The 21300-nt window shown below is 33.8% G+C and overlaps 1 protein-coding gene and 2 pseudogenes across 2 annotated transcripts in view; 1 reads left to right on the forward strand and 2 right to left on the reverse strand.

Annotated features, from left to right (window-relative positions):
- The window catches only part of ADAM9 (ADAM metallopeptidase domain 9), a 104980-nt gene that overhangs the window by 51332 nt on the left and 32348 nt on the right, over positions 1–21300 (reverse strand). For both annotated transcript variants that reach the window (XM_025049871.1, XM_006916285.3), the window contains exons 11-12: positions 20820–20953; positions 5842–6013 (exon numbers count right to left, since the gene is read on the reverse strand). In XM_025049871.1, coding sequence (XP_024905639.1) covers positions 5842–6013; positions 20820–20953 — 306 coding nt within the window. The remainder of the gene's footprint in view (positions 1–5841; positions 6014–20819; positions 20954–21300) is intronic.
- LOC112483364 lies at positions 11984–12106 on the reverse strand (annotated as a pseudogene).
- Positions 12754–12979, forward strand: LOC112483324 (annotated as a pseudogene).

Genomic DNA, 21300 nt, shown 5'->3' on the forward strand with positions numbered 1-21300 from the left:
TCCCTCCCTCCCTTCGCTGTAAATTTGCTGTCCTACTGTTTTCTGCCCTCTATTGTTTCAGGGAAGAAATCAGCTGCTATTTATATTTTTGTCCCCCATTTTCTTCTGGGTTCTTTCATTATTTTCTGTTTATCTCGTCGCTTTTATTTTTTTACTTTTTATTTTTTTTTATATTAAGTTTATTGGGGTAACATTGGTTAATACAATTATATAATTTTCAAGTGTACATTATCATTTGACATTTGTATATTCTATTGTGTGTTCACCGCCCAAAGTCCAGTTTCCTTCAGCTACCACATATTTGATCCCCTTTACCCACTTTACCCTCCCTCACCCCCCATATTTGACCCCCTTTACCCCGTCTACTTCCCTCTTCCTCCTCCACCCCACTAGTAACCACGACTCTATAGTCCTCTGGTAACCACTAGTTTATTGTTCACGTCCACGAGTCTGTTTGTTTGTCCTGTTCATTTGTTGCTTTTAGGTTTATATCCCACATATAAGTGATATCATGTGATTTTATCTCATCACTTTGATTACAATATGTCTAGGTGAATTTTCTTTGTAATGATTCTGATTTGGGTTCACTTTAGTATTTGGAATTGTAACAATGTTTTTCCTTAAATTTGGAGAATTTTCAGCCATCATTTCTTTAAATATTTTTCCCCTCTCATTCTCACTCTCCTCCTAGGATTTTGCTTCGCAGACTATTTGATAGTGCCTGCACATCTCGGGTGCTCTGTTATTTTTTTTTTTTAATCTTTCCTCTTTGTTCTTTACACTGGATTATTTCTTTTGTTCTATTTCATGTTCGCTGACTATTTTTTCCGCTATTTTAGTCTGCTATTCATTTTACCAAGTGCATTTTCTTTTATTGAAAAATTTAGTTCTGTAATTTCCATTTGTTTTTTATTATAGTTTATATTTCTCTGCTGAGATTCTTTGTTTACTCATAGAACATATTTTTCTTTAGTTCTTTGATGATAAATAGTGGAAAACAATTCATCCTAGTCATAATAGCAAAATGTCAGAAACAACCCAAATGTCCTTTAATGGGTGAACAATTAAACAAACTCCAGACAGGACCTCTGAGCTGGTGGAAATAACAGCATAAATTTCATTCCTTCTCTGTAGTAACATCCATACAATGGAATATGACTCAGCAATAAAAAGGAAAAGAATCAAATATTAACACCCTTAACAAATCAAATTGACCTCAAAGACATTATGCTTCATGAAAAAAGCCAGTCTCAAAAGATTATATATTGTATAATTCCATTTATGTAACATTATTGAAATGGCAAAACAATAGAGATGTAGAACAAATCCGAGGTAGCCAAGGGCAGAAATAAGGACTGGAGTTGGGGTAGGCATAAGTACAAAGAAGTAGCAGGTGGAAGTTCTTCTTGTGGTGATGAAATAGTTCTGAATTTTAATTGAAGTGGTGGTTACACAAATCTGCATACCGGATAAACCTCGCAAAACACATACACACACACGCACGCACACACAAATGCAGGTTAAAAATGGTAAAAACTGAATAAAGTCTATAATCTAGTTAATGTGTCAATGTCAATGTCTTGGCTTTTATATTGCACTACAGCTATATAAGATGTCACCTATGGGAAAACTGGGTAAAAAATACATAGGACTCCTTGTACTATTTCTGCAACTTGTTTATAATTATTTCATAATAAAATAAATAAACTATAATCTATATCTCTAATCGTACAAAAAAAATAAATAAGTCAAAATGGATCATAGACCTAAATGTAAAACTTAAAACTTCTCCTATAAAGCTTCTAGGGGAAAACTTTTGCAACCTTGGTTTAGGCAAAGATTTCTTAGATATGACATGCATAAAAGCACAAATTGATAAAATGGGCTTCATCAAAAAATAAAATTTCTACTCTTCAAAAGATATTGTTAAGGTAATTAAAAGACAAGCTACAGACTGGGAGACTATATTTGCAAATTGTTTATCTGATAAAGGACTTGTATTCAGAATATAAGAAGTACTATTAAAATTCAATAAGAAAACTCAATTTTTTAAGGGAAAAGATGTTAATAGATAACACCAAAAAAGATATACAGATGACAAACGTATGAAAACATGCTCAAAATCACTAGTCATTAGGGAAATGCAAACTAAAACCTCAGTGCGGTACCATTTCACACCTAATACACAGCTAAAATTTAAAAGATTGACCATATGAAGTGGTGGCTAGGAACTAGAACTCTTATATACTGATAGTGGGAATGTAAAAAGGTACAACTACTTTGGAAAAGAGTTTGAGTTTCTCAAAAATTTAAATATACATCTACCATATGACCCAGTCAGTTCACTCCAAGGTATTTATCCAAGAGAAATGAAAACATAAGTCCATATTAAGACTTATCTTTGAATGTTCAAACAGATTTATGTGTAATAGCCAAAAACTGGAAACAGCCCAAATATACATCAACAGATGAATAAACAAACTGTAGCATATCCATACTAATAATAAACAATAATTAAAATGAATGTGCTGACACAGTAAAAACATAAATGAATCCCAAAATAATTATGCTGAGTAAAAGAAGCTAGACAAAAAAGAGTTGAAATTCTAGGAAATGCACACTAATGTGTAATGACAGAAAGCAGACCAGAGATTGCCTGAGGAGAACAGAGAAAAGGGGTGGGAAGAAGGGATCACCAAGGGTCATGAAGAACTTCTGGGGATGATGATATGTTCATTGTCTTGACTATGGTGATAGTTTCACATGTCTGTACATATGTCAAAACTTATCAACTTGTATTCTTTAAACATGTACAGTTTATTGTTGACCAAGTCTTCATAATTGCCTATTTCTTACCCTTTGCTTTGTCTTGACCAAACTAAAGCTTCTTTCTTTACTACGGGTCCTTGAACTCTGCCTGTCCCCACAAAAAGTGAAAGTGCCCCCCCACACACACATCAGCTTCTCCTAGAAATCAGCTGACCACAGCAGGACCCTTTCCCATCAGTCCTCACTGGCTCGTTCCCCTTACTTATCTGTTTTCCCTTAAAAGATTCTGCTCATCTCTGCTTGTCTCCACCTTTACCCTATCTAAGAAAAACTTCTTTCTCTTTGATTCTGAGACACTCTAGATTTCTGAAATCAGAGTGGTCTCCCCGTTACAATAGTCTTTATTCTGAATAAAGCCTGTCTTTATCGAAGTCCAAATTTAGTTTGTTGATGTTGTTTCAATTATACTTAAATAAAGTGGCTAAATTTTTTTCAAAAACACTGTGCAAGACAGACAGATGGCTTCATAAAAGAATAGAGAATCAGGAAATAGACTATGTATACAAGAATTTTGTTTATGATAAAAGTACCATTTTAAATGATTTTACAACAACTGACCATTCTATACATTACTGGATAGAAATTAATATCTAGTTCAGTGCACATGATCCCCTCAATTATAAAAATGTTTAATTAAGAAATGCTAGAAAAAATTATCAAGGGGATATGATTATACAGGAGTACTAAAAGTCTGGTCAAAATACAAAATTCAAAGTCTTAAGGAAAAACTGATAAATTTGCCTTCATTTAAATTTTCGATTTCAATATAAGAAGTCATATGAAAAGCTAACTGCCAAGAGTAAACCCTGATGTAAACCACAGACTTTGTGTGGCAATGATATGTCAATGTAGAGCCATCAATTGTAACAAATGTACCACTGTGCTACAGGATGGGGACAATGGGGGAAGTTGTGCATGTGTGGCAATAGGCAGTATATGGAAATCTTGGTACTTTCCATTCAATTTTGCTGTGACCCTAAAAGTTCTCTAAAAGATAAAGTTGATTAATTTTTTAAAGCTAAATGGTAGCAGACATAGGGAACACATTAGAACATGTTCAAAAAAGGACTTTGCCCATAATACTTGAGTTCCTAAAAATCCATTTAAAAGAATTGACCCAACATAAAAACTGATAAGGGATATAAAACAGTAATTCACAGAAGAAAATTATGCTAATGGTATCTGAACATATGAAAAGATATAAAGTAAAACAATATCTTCTTACTTTTCACCCAAAAAATTAAGAAAACATTTACACTGCACTGGCAAGACTACGGGAGAGCACTGAATGCAATGATATACTGTTGGTAGAAGTGCAAAATGACACAGTCTTTTTGTAGGAAATTTGGTGGTCTCTGATAACATTAAAGACACAATACTTTTCAATTCAGTTATTCTACCTTTATGTAATTATCTTAAAGAAATACTTGTGTATATATACATGAGGTGTGGATGTACTATTTGCAACAGAAAAACACTAATTACAGTAAGGAAATGTGCATTAATGAGAGTATGGTTAAATAAATCATAGTACATCCTTATATTGGAATACTAAGCAGATTAAAAGACTGTCTACATAAGGTAATGACATGGAAAAATCTTCAAGATATATTAATAGAAAAAACTGCATATACATATTAAGTCTGATTTCATTTATCTAAAAAAATGAAATTCTAAAACAAACCCGACTATTTACAAATGTATACATTGTATAAATGTACATAAATGTCTAATAAATAAAGTCTAAAAAGAAACACATTAAGTTTATGAGAATGATGACCACTACAGAAGGAAGTCTGAAAATTTATGGGGGAAATAATGGTATGAAAGGGGAATTTCACTTGTACTTACTATTCAAAACTTTTATACCATGGAAAAAAACCTGTGCTATTTAAGAGAGAGGGAAGTTTGGTTTTTTTTAAGAGTAACTTTGTAGTACGAAAGCTCAAGAAGCAAATATAGTCTATTTCAATAAGTTTTGTAGTGAACTAAACAGTCAGGAGAGAGCAAAATAAAATATTTAAGGAGAAAGATCTGAGAGTGCCAAGAAAGGAGAAGAATTTGGTCATCCTAACAGCATAACGGTAACTTAAAAATTAAACATAATCTCATTATGCCTTATTTTCCTCACCTGAAAATACGAATATAAAAAAATATCAGTATCTTTGGGTTACCATGAAGATTATACCATGTAAAACACTTAGCAGCAATAGCGCAATGAAGGCCCATCACAATTTCATCATAAAATACATACTGCCTTTCTAGAACATGAAGTCTTCTGGCAAAAGCCAGGTGTGGTTAAATAAAGAAGAAAAAGAACTTATGGAAAAGATTGAGAATATAGTAAAGCTTACACATAAATGAACAAATTTCTTTAAAATTTAATGCAAGGCCTAGGAGGAAAGGGCCTAAAGTAGGACATTTTGAAAGGAGAATGGCTAAGATATAGAATACCAATAATAAAGATGGGCATGGGCTTTTGGCAATAAGAATGGGTAACAGGTGTGATAAAGCCAGAGATCAGCAGGTAAACTTAAGGTTAATAAAGGGAGAATGCCAATTTGAGTACCAAGAACTTTGTTACTGAAGGACTCTGGAGAATGGACCTGCTTCAATTTATTATTAAAATGAGTTCAACTGAATAAATACTTTTGCAATGAAAGTGCCAGAACAGTGAAAGCTCATAAGTACAGAGCCAAATGAAAAACTGATTTATTCTTTAAAGTAAATAAATGACCCAATAACTATAATAGAAATGGTAGAAAAGGTAGCAAAAAATAAAAGAATAAACATGGCACTTACCTTGACACTGAAATAGATGACATCATTAATTATGTTCTGGGAAGACAATGACCAATCTCAGGAACATATCCCCACAACCAAAGTACCAATTCTCATTTTACCACTAAATTTTACTTTAGCTCCTGTGCCAGAGTTGCCCAAAGTAAGCTATTTTATCTTTTGAAAATGTTGAGGTTATTTCACAAAGCAAAAATAAAAAATTTAACTGACCTTTGGAGTACCACAGTCACACTCTTCTCCGGGATCCACCAATTTATTACCACAGAAAGGAGCACTGTAGGCTTCATCAGGTGTTGGAATATTAAGAAGGCAGTTTCCTCCTTTATTTAAAGTTAACTTCTCAAAGTCCTCTGCACTGCAACTGCTAAAGTTTCTGGAACCTCTATAATAAACATTAAGAAAAAGACCTTATGTCATAGCGATTATTCATTTTGAAAATTTTAAGTTGTGTCTTTAACTCACAAGAAGTGAATATTTAAAACAGCAGAAAATAAGCTAACCAAAATAGAGAGCAATGCGAATACCTATTTCTAATAAATATAGAACATTGTTTAAGTTAACACACAATAATTCACTATTTGGTTATAACACATTACAGCTCCATAAAAATATGTTCACTTATATTGAAATACGAAATCATAAATCTCATCAGCAGAAGAGATCTTAAAATTTCTCTAGTCCTAGCCATAGTAAAAGTTCTTCAAATATTTGAAGCCAGCCATGTTTCCCCAATCTTTTTTCACTCTACAGGATAACATTAGTATGTTCCCCTCACCATCACTTACTAGGATATATGTGAAATTAATATGAATGGGCAATTCCAGAAGCCGTGAAGAAGCAGAAATGCACAGGCAGAATTTCAGCTACAGTTTGAGTTTTAAACGCCTTTTAGGATAAATCCTAAGAACCACAGTTAATATTTTGATGGCTAGATGGACTTCTAGAAACTGTCCAATGTGAGCTACCTATATGAGATTTATACAAATGCAATTTTGATGTGCTCTACATGTTGCTGGAGTTTTTTAAACTATTGTTTTACTCAATAACTATAAAACATATTCAGATAACCCCACTGGCTATTTTTACTTTTGAATACTAGTGGGAACACACCCATATATATGATATAAATCTTTGAGAAATCCAACTCAAATTAAAATTTTATCAGGGGAATTTGGTGCCCTGAAAGAATCTCTTTTTCATTAGTTTGGGCACTGGTGCCAAAAGTAGCAGAGAGAATAAAAACTGATGGATTATAGATTTTGAGGAGGCATTCCTATCTATGTCGAGTCTTTGTACATTCAAAGAATCGAAGAAACAGATCCCTTCTGTGAGACTTTGTCCTTGGGGTATATAATTTACACTTTTCTTTGCTAACTGGCCCAGTCTCCAGAGAAGAAGACAGCCCTAGCCCTAGGTTCTTGGGGATGGAAAGCAGTCTGCCCAGAACATTTGTTAACTACTATTTGACAAAAGGTCAGAATGTGGGAAGTTGAAGGATTTTAACAGACTGACAGGAAAGAAACATGAACAATTCCTATTCTCTACCTATCACATCTGGGCATTAGGACATTAATTTAAAGCATCTCCTCATCTCCTTTCTCACATCGAGGTGAGTTTTCCAAAAGTGCTTCAAAAGAAGATAGATGTGACTGACAATAAGGTTAATGGTCTACCAGGATATGACAGGGGGCAAAAATCAACTATCATTGAGAACATTCTTTCTGAGTAATCTAGAAATAACAGGAACACATTTCCACTATTACCATATTAAGCCCTATAGCTTAGAAGTAGGAAATTCTCCTAAGAAAGAACTCTAAGTAATAGCACATAATTATTAAAAATATTTTCTACAAAAACGGCTTCTATTTACAGAAACTTTCTGATGTAGGTGGCACTGAGGGGCAGAGTTATTAGAGCCATTTCTCCAGAAAGGCACTTGTCAGGATGAGCACCTCATATTTCCAGGAATTTAAGAGCAGTGTGTGAAGAGAATACTACCGGGTCCCCCAAATATATTAAAGAATAATAAAATCATATTATAAATGTAGATTACTCATTTTTAAAACAAAACTTGGCCCCAAATGATTATCTGGAAAAAAAATCTAGTATCCATATCACCTGCATCCAAAAACAAGGCCTAATTTATAACAAACATTCAACTGTTTATTAGATAACATATGAAGTAGAAGGTAAGAAATCAGTTCTCAAAAACAGATTAAATACCACTGCAGATAACATAATCCTACTTCTCAAATTATTCTTACCAAAAATTGTTCAAATTCAATGGCCAACACATTATCAAAATATAACATGAACTCACAAGATACTGTAAGAACCACTACAAAAATAATTTAAAGACACTATGAGGGGGGGAAAAAAACCCAGATAATTCTAGTCTCAGATACTAGAATTATCAAACAATAACAACAACAACAAAAATTCCTGCTTGCTATGGTCAGGAAGAAAAATGACAAGCTTAAAACTTTACTAGGGAACTAAAATGCAAAATAGTAATATAGCAATTTGAAAAAGAACTACATAGAAATTTGGTAAATGAACTATAATGAGCAAAATTAATAATTCAATGGATAGGTTTAACAACAGACTAAATACAGCTGACCCTTGAACAACACATGTTTGAGCTGTGCAGGGCCACTTCTATAGTGGATTTTTTTCAATATATATGTACAGTACTATGAATGTATTTTCTCTTCCTTATGACTTTCTTAATAACATCTGCTTTATCTAGCTTATTTTATTATAAGAATATAGTATATAATACACAAAACATACACAATACATGTTAATCAACTGTTTATGTTATCAGTAAGTCTTCCAGTCAATAGTAGGCTTTTAGTAAGTTTGAGAGATTCAAAGGTTACATGCAGATTTCAACTATGCAGGAGGTCGGTGCCTATCACCCCTGAATTGTCAAGGATCAATTGTACAGATGAAATGAGCATTAGCAAACTGGAAGATGTCAGAAAAAATTACCTAGAAAGAAATAAAATTAAATACACACATATACACACACACATGAAAAGGTAAGAGACAAAGAGAACATTGTGAAGTCATACACACGGTTTATCAGAATCAAAGAAATATAGCAAATGTGTAGGAGCACTATATACAGAGGCACTCTGGGAAGAAACAATAAGCAATATGTAAAAACACAATGGCTGAGAATTTTTCACAACTGATGAAAAATATCAAACAGCAAACTTTAAAACTCAAAAACAAAAATCCTAAACAAGATATGAATGCATGTGTGTACATGTGCACGCACACGTTATGTAAATTTTTTTTCTACAACTTGAACCATATAGTGAAACTTAAAAAAAATTTTAAAGGAAAAATGAAAATAGCCAGAGGTAAATATGTAAATCTACTTCAATGAAACAACATTCTTACAGCTGACATCTCAACAGCAACATGGAAGCAAAAAGAAAATGGAATACCAATAAACTGAAAAAATATAACTGACAACCTAGAATTCTATATTCAACGAAAATATCCTCAAGAATGAAAGAGAAATAAACACATCCTTAGAAAAAAATAAAAACTAAGAGACATACTGTGAGATACACACTAAAGGAAATTCAAAAAGGATTCTAAATGATTGAAAAATGACACCAAATGTAAGGTCAGAGATGCAAGAGAACCAATGAAAGTGATTAGTATGTAGGTGAATCTAAATGAACAGTAATAATCTATGGAGAAAATAAAGATATTATAAGAGGAATTAAAGATCATGGACTTAAAGACTCCATACTGAAAATATGTTAGTTATCTTCACCAAACTAAGCTAGAGATGTAATACAATACCAATCAAAACCCCAGTAAGACTTTTTTGTGGAACTTGAGAAGCTAATTTTGAAATTTACTTAGAAAGCCACAAAAAGCCAAGACACCCTTTTTTTAAATTTTTTATTTTTCAATTAGAGTTGACATTCAATATTATTTTATATTAATTTCAGGTGTATAGCATAGCAGTTGGACATTCATATAATTTACAAAGTGATCCCCCCTATTAGTCTAGTACCTACCTGGCACTATACATAGCTTTTGCAATATCATTGAATATATTCCCTATGCTGTACTTCGCATCCCCATGACTATTCTGAAACTACCAATTCTTAATCCTTTCACCTTTTTCACCCAGCCCCACCAAACCCTCTCTCATTCGGCAGGCACCAGTTTGTTCTCCATATGTATGAGACTTTTTCCATTTTGTTTGTTCGTTTATTTTGTTCTCCAGGTTTCACATATAAGTGAGATCACATGGTATTTATCTTTCTCTGTCTGACTTATTTCACTTAGCATAATATTTTCAAGGTCAATCTATGTCATTGCAAATGGTAAGATTTCCTTTTTATGGCTGAGTAATATTCCATTATATATATGTATCACATCTTTTTTTATCCAATCACCTATTAACAGGCACTTAGGTTGCTTCCATATCTTGGCTATTGTAAATAGCACTGCAGTGAACATAGGGGTGTATATATCTTTTCGAATTCATTTTGGTTTTCTTTGATAAATGTCCACAAAAGACAACCTACTGAATGGGAAAAGATATTTGCCAATGATAAGGGGTTAATATTCAAAATTTATAAAGAACGCATACAACTCAACACCAAAAACACAAAGGATCCAATTAAAAAATGGGCAGAAGACCTAAATAGGCATTTCTCCAAAGAGGATATACAGATGGTCCATAGACATATGAAAAGATGTTCAACATCACTAATCATCAGAGAAATGCAAATTAAAACCACAATGAGATATCACCTCACACCTGTCAGAATGGCTATCATCAATAAATCAAAAACTCAAGGGTTGGCAAGGATGTAGAAAAAAAAGAACCCTCATACACTACTGATGGGACTACACATTGGTGCAGCCACTATGGAAAACAGTTTGAAGGTTCCTCAAAAAATTAAAAATAGAACTACCTTATGACTTAGATGCTCTTAAACAAGGAAGTCAAAGTGGAAAAACTTGCTTTACACACCTATTATAAAGCTGTGAGAATTAGGTAAGTGCAGTATTGATGAAAGTAAAGACAAACAAACAAATGAAATAGAAGAGCACAGAAATAAACACAAATATTTATGGACACTGGATTTGTGACAAAAGTGACACTTAAAAATAGCAATGAAAGGAAAGTCTTAATAAATAGTGCCAGTCGACAAACTATTCATATTGGAAAAAACGTGACCTCTACCTTACATAATGCACAAATGGCAATTTGAGGTGGACTATGCACCTAAATATTAAAGAAAAAACAGATGAAAAGAGAATATAAAAGAATATTTCCATGACAGTAAAGTTAGGGAACAATTTCTTAAGTGAGACACAAAAAACAATAGTCATAAAGAAATAGATTGATATACATGAGTACATTAAAATGATAATTTTAAAACTTTTCACCAAAAGTCACCAAAAAATTTATAAAAACACTTCTAGAAAACAATAAAGATAAAAAAAAAAAACTGGGGAGAAATTGAACAGTATCTTCACACACACACACACACACACACACACACACACACACACACACACACACATCCCTTCAATCCTCAAACTAAAGGAAAAGCAACAAAAATGAAAACATACTATAGCTACCTACATCGGGATGGACAAACATCACAAACACATGTCAACTAAAAAAGGCCACAACAACAGGAAGCATACTGAATACAGCAGCGCCCCCTGCCATCCACAGGAAATATATTCCAAGATCCCCATTCCTGAAACAGTGGATAGTACTGAACCCTATATATACTAAATTTTTTCCTATACATACACATTTATGATAAAGTTTAATTTATAAACATGCACAGTAAGAGGTTAACAACAATAACTAATAAAAAAATAGAACAATTATAACAATAAACTATAATAAAAGTCATGTGAACGTGGTCTCCCTCTCTTTTTCTCAAAATATTTTATTGTACTTACTCACCCTTCTTCTTCTTGTGATTATGTGAAATGATACAATGCCTATGTGATGAGATAAAGTGAAGTGGATACATTGGACAAAGGGATGAATCACATCCCAGGCAGGATAGAGCAGGACAGTGAGAGATTTCATCACGCTACTCAGAATGGTGCACAATTTGAAACTTACGAATTAATTATTTCTGGAATTTTCCATTTAATATTTTCAAACCAGGGTTGACTGCAGTAATTAAAATCACAGAAAATGAAACCGCAGATAAGGAGGGCTACTGTAATTCTGTTTTTGTTTTTGTTTTTTAGGCAAGGCAATCCTTGGTTGACCTTACAAATTGCAACGACCTTGTCATCTCACAACCTTTTTTTTTTTTTTTTTTCCATTTATTTTATACACCTACAGCACCTGGTCTTCCTAGGTGGATGATCTCCCATCCAAGTACTAACCGGGCCCGACCCTGCTTAGTTTCTGAGATCAGACGGAATCAGGCTTATTCAGGATGGCATGGCTGTAGACAAATTCTGTTTATTTATTTACTCTATTTAATCTATTCTATGATTAGAGTTCAAAATAGATAAAATTAAAGTGTTTAGGAATACATGTTTAGGTGGCAAAACTATAAAGAAAAGCAAGGAAATAAATGGTTACCATAAAAATCAGGGTAATGGTTAACTGTAGGGAAGAAGGTATGATAGGGAAAACCACAAAAGGGATTTCTGAGGATCCTGGTAGTGACTAGCCTTGGGTGGTTACACAATGTTCACTTTATAAAAATATGTTTAGTTGTATATTTGTTTAGCTATATTTTCTGTATATTTTACTTGTCACAGTTAAAAAAAAATTTTTTTAATGTATCACAAATTCTACCAGAATAAGAAGACCCAGCAAGAATATTCCTCCATGCTTCCCTTCCTACAGTTAGCCTCAGTGGAGTCTAATAAAACAGAAGGTACTTAATTAGGACTGAGAAATCCTTTAGAGAAAAAAAATAAGATGAATTTGCTCAATTTGATGGGGGTTGTTAGAGTCAGAAAACTAATGTGAGTGATAGCTTTTATAGGAAGTAAACATCAATAAGAAAATAGTATAAAAGATATAGGCTACACCTTTCGGCAGTGATGACCTCCCCATGAGAACGTAACTCTTGCTAAGGACCTCCTTCATCTCTCTCCAGAAAAGAAGAGGAAACACAAAAAGTAGCGCCTAGTGCAGAGCCTCAACTCCTACTTCATGGATGTGAAATGCTCAGGATGCTATAAAATCACCACCACCTTTAGCCATGCACTAATGGTAGTTTTGCGTATTGGCTGCTCCACTGTACTCTGTCAGCCTACATGAGGAAAAGCAAAGCTTACAGAAGAATGCTCCTTAGGAAGCAAGCAGCACTAAAAGCATCCCAAATCAAGATGAGTGAGGAACCACCCCAATAAACACAATTTGGATTAAAAAAAAAAAAGTTAAAGGCCACAGAGTAAGAGGAAAACGGGATAAATAGGAAGCTTCATCTGACTTAAAATTTAAAAAAGGAAGGAAAGACGGAAGGGAGGGAGGGAGGGAAGGATGGAGAGAAAGAGAGATGGAGAGAGAGAGAATGAGAGAGAAGAGAAAAAAAGATGCAACAGAAAACACACCACCATTAATAAATTTAAGATATTTATTGCCAACTGGTAGAGCAAATAAGTCCATTTCATCTAGGAATAGACTAGAGCCATCTGTCTAATGAGGCCCACCGGATCTTAAAGAGTCAATCCAACAATATCTCTATTATGCCCATTCTGTCCTCTGCCCAGAAAACTTCCCTGTTCAAAGTAGAAGTGAGTGCAATGTCCTCTGGGTTAGTTTACATTTTCCTCAGGAGAAGCAGGTTCCCCTTTATTCAGTAGTGAAAGTCTCACTTATGTTATTTTTAGGGAGGTGGGGGAAATGGAAAACCTTTTATTGTCCAAAACTTGGTACTCCTAGATCTAGAAATCAATGTGCCTTCACTAGACGTCCTTTTGGACTGAGCCATCACAAGTGTTGCCTCAGACCACAGCCTCACAGTCTCTGTGTTTGCTATAGACCCAATTTTAATCTATCATTCCTAAAATGCTTCTGCACTAACCCCTGTAAGCAATGAAGTCCTGAGATTTAATCTCTTGCACAATCTCACCCAGTCTCAACTGTTTCTTTAACTATACCTTTTGACTCAAGATCATACTTGAGCCATGCCTCATTTCAAACCTGTAAGCCTAACATATTTCTGCTTCATATACAAAAGAGTAGTAACAAAGACAGGAGTTCAAGCAGTGAATATCTCCAAGCAATGGAATACTTACACTTAACCAATACTTAACACTTAGCTACAAGCTATATCTCTGCCCCAGAAGACAGTAAATTACAAACAGAACATTCTTCCTTTGCCCTGGTTAATTTTAACTTACTACACTAACATATACAATTACTATTACAAGGTCAATAAAATATGTATGTACTCACATACTGACTTGCTACACAATCACACAACCTCCCCAAAGGCAAGGGCAACAACTGACACATATATTCTAAACTTCTTAGATTGCTAAATAAAAGTGTGAATCTATTATAGTACCAGTAGTAATGGGAAAATAATGTCAAGGCAATCCACTCAGGTCTATGTGAAATATAATCATCCACTGAAAAAAATTTTTTTAAATAAATAAAGAGCGCCACAATAAAATTAACAACATATAATATTTCTAGCTTACATTATCAAATCTCAAGTATAGTCCATAGAACACCGGTAATAGCAATCACTTAAATGTTCAATGCTATTAAATATTAATATTTATTGGAGTGGCAACTATACTTTTTCTATAATACTTCTATTAAATCATTTTGCTTTATTTCTTAATTAACAATGTCTTCTCAGAGCAAAATGATTCAAAATAATACATAAAAGCCAGAAGAAAAAAACAAAATGACCTGAAAGATTACCACCAAAAAACACTGCCAGTTAAACATTTTGGCAAACATCCTTCCAATTTTTTTCACATGTTCCTAATTTTAAGACAGAAATAACTCACACCATGATAGTTCACATATTCCATTTTTCACATGGATAAATATATTTTTAAATCAATATATTATTAACCACCAGTAATTTGCAAATCATCCTCTGCAAAGCCCTAGAGTATCCAAGGAGGTGCCCTCAGGGGCCAGGACTAACTTATGCATTAGGCACCATAAGCACAATGCCTAGAGCCCATGATACTGCTGTAAGCTTAATTTCTTTTAAAATCAGAAGAAAAAAAATGGCAATCATCATAGTGAATATTTAATAATGAATCCAGTCTGGGTTCTATTCATCTTTATACCAATATAGTCATAAACCATAATTTTTAATTATTTTAATGGAAAAAGAGGCCTACCAAAGCTAAATAGTACCTAGGACCCATGAAAATGCAGCCTAGGGAGAGGAGGGGCCACAGTTAGACAGGAGAGGATGCTTTTCCTCCTACTTCAACCAGAAAAGCTCTATATACATTTTATATAATGAGCTTCTAGATAAGAGTATATTAGAGGAAAAAAGGGAGGTAGTTCCCTCAGTTCAAAAGGTAAATATGAAATCCACTCTCAAAGAACATGATTTATACTATATATAGTATATGTACTTAGTACTATACAGTGTTACACTAAATTGATGTTTCACGGTTAATTAAGCAACCTACTTTTTTTGGACATGTATAAGTTGTGCCCAAGTTTTTATTGTTAAACCATGCATATACATATTGTTTGCTCACCCTCTTTTTATTCCCCTAAAACAAATTCCTAGAAATAAAATTGTTGGGTCAAAAGTGTGTTTTGTAAAGTTTTGAACACAAATAGGCAATCTGCTCCACAGAAAATGTGTACCAATTCTCTTTATTCCAGGAGTATATAACGGTGGCCTGGTGACCTACAACCCTTCAAAAGTAAGTATTCTTATTATAGCTTTCCTGGTTTTATAAGTAAAAACATGCTCTTTCATTGTTTTGATTTGTATTTCTTTGTTTAATGATGCAGAAAAAAAATTCACCAATTTATTGGCCTTTTATATTTATTTCTCCCATTATGAGCTGCTTGGTCATCTCTTTTGCTCATCTATAAATTCATAATTTTATTAATACAAAAAAGAAAACCTTTGTCATAGATATTTCAAATAGTATTCTTTGCTCTTTGCCCTTTCACTGTTTGAACTGTTTGACATGTATAACTCTTCAAATCTATAGTTTTTTCCTTTACAGTTCTTTTTTTGGGGGAGTGGGTGAGTGAGGAGGGTCTATGCTTAGAAAAATCTTCCTCTATCCAAGATTATATCTTATTAAATGTTTTTCTCTGTTTCCTTATGTATCTGAAATTTATTTTATGTATGATATATGGTAAGGATCTATACTTTTTCCAAATTCTTAACAAATTATACCAACCCAATTTATTGAATAATCCTGTCTTTAAAAAAGTCATTTTCACTATTTCTTAGTTTTCTACTATAAGTCTATTGATATGCTTATTATGCATTTAAGTTAATACTGCAGCTTGAGTTCTGAAGACCCTTACAAAGCATAACTTTGTACTTTTGGGCTCCAAAATCTCCTGCAGAGCAAGCAGCCCCCCTGTGCTGACTGTACTGTTTGACAAATCATACTCCTTGAATCATTGTTAAATACTCCCTGTATCATAACTGTGTGATCAGAAAACAGCCTTTTTGTTCTACAGGCCTGGGCTGAAACTAGGATGTTGATAAATGCTTAGTCATATATTACTCACCGTTCTCACATCACAGCCCCACTCGCTTGACACTGAGTTAGCCAACCATTGACAATACAGTTGCCCCCCACTAATCAGAAAATGAATGATGTAAGTTTATGGTCTTGTTTCCCTCAGCAACTCATCTTCTTTGATCATCAGCTTCTTACAACTTCTGCCTTTATAAACCTTGCCTGTCCCTTTCACTTTGGAACATATCCTACGCTCACACCAAGAGCTATGTTTCCTAGTTTACAAATCATCATCTGACTAAACTCTCTTTTAATTTTTCAAAAAGTTTTCTCTGGACTTTTATTTACATTTTATTATATATTTTCTCTGTATAATCTATTAATGATTAAGAAAGACTTTTAATTTTCCTCTAATATATTTGACCATTTTCCCTTAAGGTGCTTTTTACATTATGTATTTTAATAACATAAAATAAACAATTATGACAAATGTTCATTAATGATTTTATATCTCATAAATGAAAACTGATCATTCACTCATCTCTTTGCTGCAAGTATGTTTTCTGGATATAATGTATAATTATAGTGGTTTGTGGCCTAGTTTGAGAGGTATTTCACATATTTTTGTCAAACTGTTACATTTGGCCTTAAATTATTATATCTAAACTTTATATTTTTAATACTAGTATCTAAAGTTTACATTTTAACACTTTAATGACCTCTTTTTTTGGCCTTTTTTTTCCTATGTAGAATACTTTTTCTAAAATTTTTTGTCTTTCTGTGAATTAGAAATGTTCATCCTGTTTTCAAATCTACTCAGAGGTTATTATTATGACAGTACAAAACAGAATTAGATATATATTTCTCCAATTTTGTGTTTTTATACCTCCCCACTCCATTTCATATATATATATATACATATTTTTAATACTATACATTTTTCTTCAAGTACAATTTGTTCTAGATGCTCCTCCAATAAGTTCCTTCATTACATTATGTTCTCAACATCTATCACATCTAACTTTTAATCTCCATGTCTTTTCCTCCTGCAATCTGAGAAAGCGTATCAAGATTCACTTGCAGATCATTTTTGAACAAGCATCAAGAAGGAATCCCTCAATCAAGGCCAAAACAAGTTCCTATATCAGACTGAGATCAACTTAGACCACTGATAAGAGGTCACGACGGGAACCTCAAACACTTTACCTCTCTCCAACTATCACACACGTAGGCTCAACACCACTACCTATCTTTAGTCTACCAGGATAAATCTCCTTATGTTGTTTTTCCTGTTTACATCAATCACCAGAAGAAGCTACTACAGAGGCCCTTGTCTCCAGCACTCTAATACTCATGAGGCTTCCTATGTATCCTGTTCTCTTATGATGCAAATCTGGAATTCACAGTCTATCATCAACAAAAACTTCCATATCCTCAACCTCTTCTCTAAAAGTATCCTTCACCTTTAAGCTCTACTTGAAATTCAGCTATGCCCTGATTTCACAGCTTCTACTAGAACCATCTCAAGTAGTGGTAGCTTTTTTCCCACAACCCTCATATAACTAGAGATGGAGTCAGTGCTCTTCCTCCAGATTGCTGCTTCTAGGCTGTTCTTTCTCCCTCCTTCCTAAAATCCCCCAGCTCTGAATACTATAAAATTAAATTACCCACTATCCTCAACTGTTACTAATATCTACCAACCCCCAGTTTGCTCCCTCTCATGTTCTGTTCACTAACATTATCACTCTAACACCATTCTTGTTTTAATATTTGCTGATTTCAATATACAGGTGGGTAATTCTATTAATCCCTTGGGCTCTCAGTGGCTCAACTCCTCTTCTCCAATGATCTTATCTTCCATGATGTCAACCACTCATTGCCATGGTTTAATGGACACCTTATCATCACCAATAATTACACCTTATAATCTCAACTTCATGCATTCCGCTATTCCTCTAATAAACTTTTGTATTCCAATACACCTTCAATCTCATCGAGACATTCAATCCACTGATGTCTCCCTTTTTCACTTCTCTTATCCCCTTAATGTCCTCTTCTTCCTAAGGCTTATCCAGATTAAATATCATGGTCCATCATTATAATTACTCCTTTGCATACAAGTTTGACTTCCTTGCCCCTCTCTAGCTTCACTGTACTTGGCCTAACCACAACCTCTTATTAAATCCAACTCTCTTATTTATCTATGCAGTTGAATGGACAAAAACACACAACCACACTGATTAATCTCATTTAAAATTCATGACAGTAAATCTCAAGTAGCCCTCTAAAGCTGCCTAGCAAACACACTGTAATCCATTTACTCTGCCTTTCTATGACATTACTATTTCATACATTCTATTTCTTGAAACCCTAACTGCTCTTCCTCATCCCGTCTTTCAACTAATGAATCTACTTGCTTCACTGAAAAAATCGAACCACAGTCTCCCACCACCACATCTATCCATCTACCAGCAAGTACATCAATTTACTTATTATCAGATACCCTACACTAGTGAGTATTCCATTAAAGCCAGCCCCTCCATTTTTGCCCCAGATCCCATACCCTTTCACCCACTCAAGAACTACTCCAGCAATGTTCTCTCTCTGTCCTAAATCATCAATTTTCCCCTCTCTAATAAATTAGTCCTATTCACATACAAACCTCCTATAGTTTCTTCTTAAAAAAAAATCTATCCTGACCACACTTCCTTTGTTCCTTTGTACTTGCTGTTCTCTCAGATATTCACACAGCCAACTTTCTACTCACCTCCTTCAAGTATTTGGTCTAATGTCATCTCTAAGAAGCTTAGCCTGACAATATGAATTTAAAATTGCAAACTGACTTCTACACCACACCACCCTTGGCCCTCCTGATCTTCCAACTTGATCAATTTTATTTTCCATAGCACTTATCATCTTCTAATATTCTATATTAGTATTTATTATGTTAATAGTTTGTCTTCCCCCATTAAAATGTAAACTCCTTGAAACGCAAGTCTTTACCTTATTCACTGAGATATTCCAAGTGCCTAAAATAGTCTGGCACACAGTGCTCAATAAATATTTGATGAGTGAATGAAGTATGGGTCCACTCTTCATTGCTTCTCATACCATTTTAAATTCCACTATAGCACTGTTTCATTACACTCCTTCCTCCGAATACATCTTTTTTCATCTTAACTCTTGTTTTATCTCACTGTTGATTATTCATTTCTTGTTCCCTGAATTTATGTCTTCCTCAGCTTCACTGCCAGTCAAAGCAAACACTGAATTACTTCCCTCTCCTAAGGAAATCTTTTCCAACCCTGACTTTTCTTATGACTATAATTACATTTTTATTAAGTATAGTTTTTTCATAAGCACTATTCTAATTCTTCCATATCTGTTTTTCAGCCTAATATTTGCTCAAAAACAGATGAATTCTGCAGTAAATCGTGCTTAAGTGTTTCCCCTTTATACCAGGATATGATTAAAATTATACTCTCAGACTTAAAACTAAAGTGCTAGCTAACAGAGGTTATTATTCTTCTTTCAAGAGCTTGAGGGAAATAGGAAAGGGAGTGAACCCTTGGGGCCATGGATATTTCCCACATGAAATTTTCATGTTTGTTGAAGATCTTTTATATGTAATTTTTTCTCTGGCTCAGCTTCTATCCCACACAGCTCTGTTTAGCACAACTGCCTATTAAATTAGGAAGAAACCCTGTTGCCTTATCATAAATCTGCATCATAAAGAAGCCCAACAACTCGATGGTGCTTATTTGCCCTTAAACCTTCTGTTGTAATTATTTTTGAACACTGGCAAAGGATGAGGTTCTAAGATCATAAGCTCTGGATCCAGACTTCCATGACTTTAAATGCCAGCTTCATCACTTCCTTAGATGTGTGACCTCAGTTTCCTTATCCATAGAGATAATAATGTACCTACATCTCATTAGGTTTTTGAGCAGTAAGGGATTAATACCTTTAAGTGCTTAGAAGTGCTTGATATATAAAAAGAGTTCAAATAATGTCAACTCTGCTTTCTCCTCCTCTTTGTCTTGTCTCCTACTTTTATCTATAAAATTGGGGGTGTTAGTAGGATTATGTCAGGATTTCTTCTACTTACAGAGACAATGCGGCACTTTCTCAAGGGGTTTATGAGTAAATGCTTCATTTAGTCCCTCGATTTATAATCCAACCTGTACTGAATCTACCAGAAACCCTTCCCTAATTTCTAATTTAGATATAAATTTTTCCATGTTCTTATATTTTTTGGTCCATCAACTGGTTTACAGAAGACTGTAGCTACATACCTGTACCTACATAAGCGTTTCTTTCTTAAAGCTCTGTGGAATTATTTATTTAATTAAAAAATAGACTTCTAATTGGTGTATCATGTAATTAATTTCAGGGGAGCCAGAAATAATTTTTACTGTTTTTTCAACATAGACATGAGCATATTCCAGAGTTTAAGAAACACTGATCTACAATACCATATTAAGGTAGTAAGAAGGAAGAATTCAATTACTCACGATGCTCCTGAATTCATGATGCAGCTTTTTGCTCCACAAATACAATCTCTCCCATCGTCATGATTCATTCCAAGGTTATGACCCAACTCATGAGCAACAATGGATGCAAATGTCTCCACCGTGATTTGCCCAAACTGTTCAAACACAAGAAGGTATTAATTAGGTTTCTGAACAAAAAGGATATGTTTTGTTTCTGAGATTATTTTTTCAAAAAAGGATACTTATCACTGCAATATATAATAAATCGACATCTCAGTCTAATAAGAAACTGGTATGATTCAACAAACTGATGATGAAAGTAGATCCTTTAAGCAACAGATCAAATACTTCCTCACTGACAGATTATTCAGAATGGTTTATGAGAAAACAAATTCATAGCTCTAATTTAATGGTCTTAAATGGAGTCTCTATTTCCTTATTTATAAAAAATGAGGAGCTAATAAACACATAATACACAAGAGAAAACTTAATCCAGTCTCTA

Source organism: Pteropus alecto, unplaced genomic scaffold, assembly GCF_000325575.1.
Source record: "Pteropus alecto unplaced genomic scaffold, ASM32557v1 scaffold24, whole genome shotgun sequence".
NCBI classification, from domain to species: domain Eukaryota; kingdom Metazoa; phylum Chordata; class Mammalia; order Chiroptera; family Pteropodidae; genus Pteropus; species Pteropus alecto.